General features: G+C 33.5%; 1 protein-coding gene across 1 annotated transcript; it reads right to left on the reverse strand.

The window, feature by feature from the left end:
* Positions 1–4,170: 4,170 nt before the first annotated feature.
* LOC114398963 (60S ribosomal protein L36-3-like) lies at positions 4,171–6,000 on the reverse strand. Its single transcript, XM_028361053.1, has 4 exons — positions 5,888–6,000; positions 5,628–5,733; positions 4,542–4,741; positions 4,171–4,422 (listed from the first exon to the last, which is right to left on the reverse strand). Exons 2-4 carry the CDS (start codon positions 5,727–5,729, stop codon positions 4,392–4,394), a joined length of 333 nt encoding a protein of 110 aa, XP_028216854.1. The 5' UTR covers positions 5,730–5,733; positions 5,888–6,000; the 3' UTR covers positions 4,171–4,391.

Genomic DNA, 6,000 nt, shown 5'->3' on the forward strand with positions numbered 1-6,000 from the left:
TAGATCCCTCTAAGATAGAAGTCATTCTTAAGTGGGAGAGTCCTAAATCTGTTTTTGAGATTAGGAGTTTTCTGGGCTTAGCAGGATATTACCGGAGATTCATAAAAGGTTTCTCCAAGTTAGCTTTACCTTTAACTAAATTGACTCATAAGGGTCAAGCTTTTGTGTGGGATACCCAATGTGAGCATAGTTTCCAAACCCTTAAGAAAAAATTGACGACCGTTCAAGTGCTAGTTTTGCCTAACCTGAGAGAACCCTTTAAGGTGTATTGTGATGCATCAAAGATGGGTATAGGAGGAGTGTTGGTGCAAAATGACCAAGTAGTGGCCTATGCTTCTAGAAAACTTAAGACTCATGAGAGGAATTATCCCACCCATGATTTGGAGTTGGCTGCTATAGTTTTTGCCCTTAAGATGTGGTGGCATTACCTATTTGGCTCCAAGTTTAAGGTGTTTAGTGTTCATAAGAGCCTTAAGTACTTGTTTAGCTAGAAAGAGATGAACATGCGTCAAATAAGATTGTTAGAGTTTCTTGAAGATTATGATTTTGAATTTAGCTACCATCCCGACAAGGCCAATGTAGTGGTTGACGCCTTGAGTAGGAAGTCCCTACGTATATTTGCCTTAATGGTTAGAGAGATGGATCTCCTAGAACAATTTAGAGGCCTAATGACATCATTTTTGGATTATGAAATTGTGATTGAGATTGAGTATAAGTGGCAAGTTAAGCATGTGTTAATATGTGGGATACACGTGAACATGTGATGGTGGATTATGACATTGTAGGATGTTAAATTATAGACATGGGATATGGTTATGAATAAGTGTGTGGTTAATATTTGATGTCATATTACTTGTGTTGTGAGTTGTGAATTATACAATAACCCGACTAATGTTTACCTTGAGAAAAGTGTTTATTCGCGAGATGTTAAAAGAAAAGTGTAGGGTTTCAAGTTGGGAACCTATAGTGTTAAATTGTAACACAATGTGTTAAATATGTTTGAAAACAAGTGGGAGGTCGTGGTGTAACACCCCATTTTTTCGTAAAATAAATTAAAAAGTTTTTTATTTAAACATAGACCGAGTTTTAAAAAAATGATGAGATTTTTATAATTAAATAAATAAGGAGAAACAACTTTATTAATTAAACTAATGGTTTGAAGGAAAATAAAAAAAATATTTTATTTATTTATTTGATAAGAAATAAAATAAAGTTTGTTTTATAAAATAAAAGAAATAGATTAAATAAAAGGCCGAAGTACCCTACCTATAAATAGAGACGTAACAGATCACTTTTTACATTTACCACATGTCTCCTCTCTTCCTCTCAAATCCGTTTTTTCTTTTTCCTTTCCCAAAATCCTCTCTTTTTCCGCATACACTCAAACATATCTCAGTGAAACGATGATACCGAACTTATTAACCGTTGGATCATTGTGAAATTTTAATGTGAGGTTCGGAACTCATTTTCCTACACACTCACTATTGGGATTTTCGAGATATTGTCTTTGGTGGAAGAAATATCTCTCGCACTAAGATTTCTCTTTTCCCGTAGACACTCAAAACCTGTCCCAGTAAAACAATGATCCCAGACTTTTCAACCATTGGATCGTCATAAATTTTGGAAACCCCCTTTAGAACTCATTTTCGCACATTCTCACCATTGGGATTTGCGAGATAATGTTTGTGAAGAGAAAAATTAGTCTCGCTCATTGACAGTAAAATGGAGGTTACAATTTCTTTCTCTTCTCTCTAACGCTTGAAAACCTTAATAGAGTAAACAAAGGAAAAACTTGAGGAATAATAGGGAATTGCTAGAGACGTTGCTATCACTGTTGGACTATACGCGTGAGCCCGCTTAGAGGTAAAGGATGAGTTTATCGCAATTGGGGTTAGAATGAACATGTATAGGGATCCTTAAGGGATCAAATTGGGGTTTATTTTAAGATGTTTATTGTATTGTAATTCTTCATGTATGATTATAATTGCGAGATTGTTATATTGGGATCATGAAATTGTGATTGACTATATGATGAATTGTGAGATAACATGTTGCATTGAGATCATAACATTGTTATTGGGATTGAGTATAAGTGCAAAGTTAAACATGTGCTAATTTGTGAGATACATGTAAACATGTGATTGTGAATTGTAACATTATGAGATGTTAAATTGTGGACATGAGATTTGGTTGTAAATAAGTGGGTAGTTAATACTTGATGTGACAATACTTGTGTTGTGAGCTGTGAATTATACAATAACCCGACTAGTGTTTACCTTAAGAAAAATGTTTATGCCTAGTGTTAAAGGGGGAGTGTAAGATTCCTAATTAGGAACCTAAAGTGTTAAATTAAAGCGCAATGTGTTAAACGTGCTTGAAACACGAGTGTGAAGTTGTGGGTATTGTATAATTCATGAGCAGTGTCTGCGTGTAAAATTGTTTTAGGGGTTGGACCTGAATTAGAAAGGTGAGGCTCTAACGGATTCTTCGGAGTCTAGGCCTTGGGGGTAAATGCACTCAATTTAAGTGCTCCTTTAAACCTATGTTCCCATATGATTGGAGCATTCTCGCAAAACAGAGTGACCAGTTACCTTATGATTTTACTTAGTGAGAGTGACCTGACATATCCATTATGTGGCGTGTCTTGTTATGTACTCCTAAGCGCCCTAGTGTTGTTTTTCACTGACATGGTACCACATTGCATATAAGTTTGAATCTTAGTATAATTGTTGTATAATGCATGTGAATTATTAATTATGAGATTGGTGAGTGTTGTTATGTCTTGAGTCGAGTGTGTGATTCATGTGTAATGTGATTGGTGACTGAAAAATGAATTTTTAAGGATAAAGTGATGAAGTGATGTGGATTGTATTAAGTTGAGTTATGTGATCAATATTTTTATAATGTATTTTGCTTATGTATTTATTTATCCATATTTTATTTATAAATGTGATAACTCACTCCCTATGTGTTGTTTGTGTTTGGATCCTATGACGATCTCGAACCTTGCGTTCGTGGGAGCAGATGGCTAAGTGGATGATTTTAAAGAACCTTGTGCAAGAGGACGCTAGGACACAATACTCTAATAAAATGTGATATTGGGGCATGTTTTTCTGTACTTGGACAGCCTTGTTTTAATCCGAAGATGTTTTTAATAAGTTTTATTTGGTAACAATGAAACGAATGTGACCTTTTTACCCACGTGAATTTGTTTATGTGATTTAAATAAAATTGATTTAATTAAATTTCAAATTTTTATATGTTTTTCTTATTTATATGTATGTCGGGATAGATGATGTCACATTGCCAAGCTTTCAACCTCATTAGAGGTCCCAATCCAACAACTCCCTTTCTCGAAGAGCTAATAAGATCAAATGATACATGTGCTATACCCTGTGAACTGGTTCTACAACCTTTTACGATATTTCACAACTCAACTTATTGATTTGTTTGATCAGGTTTTCAATAGATGTAAGAACCATTAAACCCTACAGCCCAATTAGTTCTTGCACCCCATAAAGTTTCACATGCACCTCCATAATCTCTAATTCTTCAATTTCTTCCTCAAACAAATCATCTGTCCCTTTTTTTATATGATTATTTTATGAAACACGAAATTTGCTACAAAAGAAATTGTTAAGCAATTTTGTTAATTTAAAACGAGTTAAATATATTTTTGGTCTATGTAACTTAGCGTGTTTTTTTATTTTTGATATCTGTAAGCTTATTTTTTCTAATTCTAGTCTTTATACATTTGTGTTTTTTATTTTGGTCCATGTAAGATATTTTTTTATTTTTAATCCTTATAAGTTAGCATTTTTCCAAATTTAGTTTCTATAAGAACGAATTTATGGGGACTATAAATAAAAAAAATATAATTTTAAAGGGTCTAAAATTGAAAAAACAAAAACTTATAAGAACTGAAAAACGAATAAAAAAACTTAAAGGAACCAAAATTGTAAAAATACCAACTTGTAGGGACTAAAATTAGAAAAATGAAAACAAAAATATTAACTTACAGCAACCAAAAACATATTTAAATCATCAAAAACTTGTTCTTGCATATGCCAAATTAAGTAATCTAAAACAATTGATTTCCTTATTACTTAATCCAGATAATACAAAAAGAAGTTTTGAATTTGCATTTTCAAAAATATACACAAATGAATATATGATAAACCTCCTGAGACAGGCTTACAACATTTTTCAATATGTAACAATAAAACATCAATTTGGAATGCATGTCGAAAATAAGCCAATTGTACTTTTTCAGTAAATCATGTCTCGATTAGGTAAAACATATTTCTCAAAGCAAAATCTTGAACTAAAACAAAAATAAGACAACTCGTACATCGAAACAGTCTAGTGAAACTAGAAAAAGTAAACAAGACTTATTTCTTCTTGTCTCCAGCTCCACCAGCCCTACACACAATTAAGAAAATAACATAAGCAATAGTTATTACCAACAAATCAACATTCCAAAATGCCAACAAGATTAATTATAGGGTACGCATAATATTGAAAAAAGAACATAGAGCAACCTCATCTTCCGGAGAACATTGGACATCTCCTCTCTCTTCTTCTTTGCGCGCTTATGGGTTCCAAGCTTTCTCTTGGCAACTTTCAGTGCCCTCTTATCTTTTCCAACCTTGAGCAACTCAGTTATTCGCTTTTCATAAGGTGCAAAGCCGGCAACCTCTCGAATGAGGTTCCTCACAAAGTGCACTCGCTTGCTTGTTTTCTGTTTTGAGTAAACATATTGTTAAAGCCACATAAAATATAACAAAAGCAAGTTAAGAAGAATTAGAAACCAAATGATAGTGTGTTCAAAATTGCTTATGTTATTCAAGTTGAAATACACAAGTCTCCAAGGATTGTGATCAGCTTGAAAACAAAATGACAGTGTGTTCAAAATTTGAGTGTTCCCTATTGACAAACAAATCAATGCCAGCAGTAACAACTGAAAGTGACAAAATTTCAATTCTTTGCTGCTGTTTTGCAATTTTCACTAATGTACAGACAAAGTAATTATAGTACAAAGGGAGGGAAAAAATACGATAAAACATATCCATCATCTACAATCAACTCCACTTTCCAGTAATCGGAGGAAAATTCAAATTTGAGAAAGCAATAAGGTTTTAAAATGTACATGGAAACAAACAGCACAACATTCTCTCAGTGCTGAAGCATTACTGTTTAACATGTTTACAAATTATAGTTTTTTTTTCAAAACACAAGAAAAAAAATTTAAGTCATATTCATTGCACCCAGTACACACAACAATCTCTCAGGGCTGAAGCTATACTCTTTAACACATCTTCAAAATCTTTATAAATTCGAGTTTTTTTAAAGAGAGATCTTCTAAGTCAACATATCATCAGCATACATTATCATACAATAGAATGAACACAAAATAGTCAAATACTTAAATAGCTTCTTTGTTATTTTCAAGACAATGGCGAGCAAAAGCTTTCCACTCTCATCATTCCAACTACAACGACAGTCACTGTACTGAATGATACTTTGATTCCAACAACATTTATAAATCGCGAAAAATTACAAATATGAAACTAAAAAAAATAAAATCAGAACCACATTTAAATTAAATTAAACTAAATAAAACTTACCCCCTTACGATCTGAAGGGCGTGGAGGCAACTCCTTCTTGGTGACAACGTGACCCTTGTTCAATCCAACAAACAAACCCGTACTAGGATGTTTGGGAGCCATTTCCCTGTCCCCAAAACAAACACGATTCAGAAATCATTAATGGTTTCTTACAAAACAAGAAGCTAAAACTGAATGCCGAACACGAAATCGTGAATTTGTGTGAAGCGATGAGTGAGAAGAAGAAGAAGAAGATGATGATGAAAAGCACAAGACACTACCTCTCTTTCTGGTTGGAGGCTTCAGAAACCCTAACACTGCGGTGAAAGAGGGAGAACAGAAACTAGGGTTCTTCCCGAACCTGCTTCGGGTTTTATATGAGAGGCTAAAGTTG

Source organism: Glycine soja, chromosome 19 (assembly GCF_004193775.1).
Source record: "Glycine soja cultivar W05 chromosome 19, ASM419377v2, whole genome shotgun sequence".
Classification (NCBI taxonomy): domain Eukaryota; kingdom Viridiplantae; phylum Streptophyta; class Magnoliopsida; order Fabales; family Fabaceae; genus Glycine; species Glycine soja.

Excerpts from the sequence above, each read along its gene's own strand:
- LOC114398963 (XM_028361053.1), bottom strand. The coding sequence starts at position 5,729 with ATGGCTCCCAAACATCCTAGTACGGGTTTGTTTGTTGGATTGAACAAG. Across the intron at positions 4,742-5,627 it reads GCCCTTCAGATCGTAAGGGG|AAAACAAGCAAGCGAGTGCA; the intron begins GTAAGTTTTATT and ends TACTCAAAACAG. Across the intron at positions 4,423-4,541 it reads AATGTTCTCCGGAAGATGAG|GGCTGGTGGAGCTGGAGACA; the intron begins GTTGCTCTATGT and ends AATTGTGTGTAG.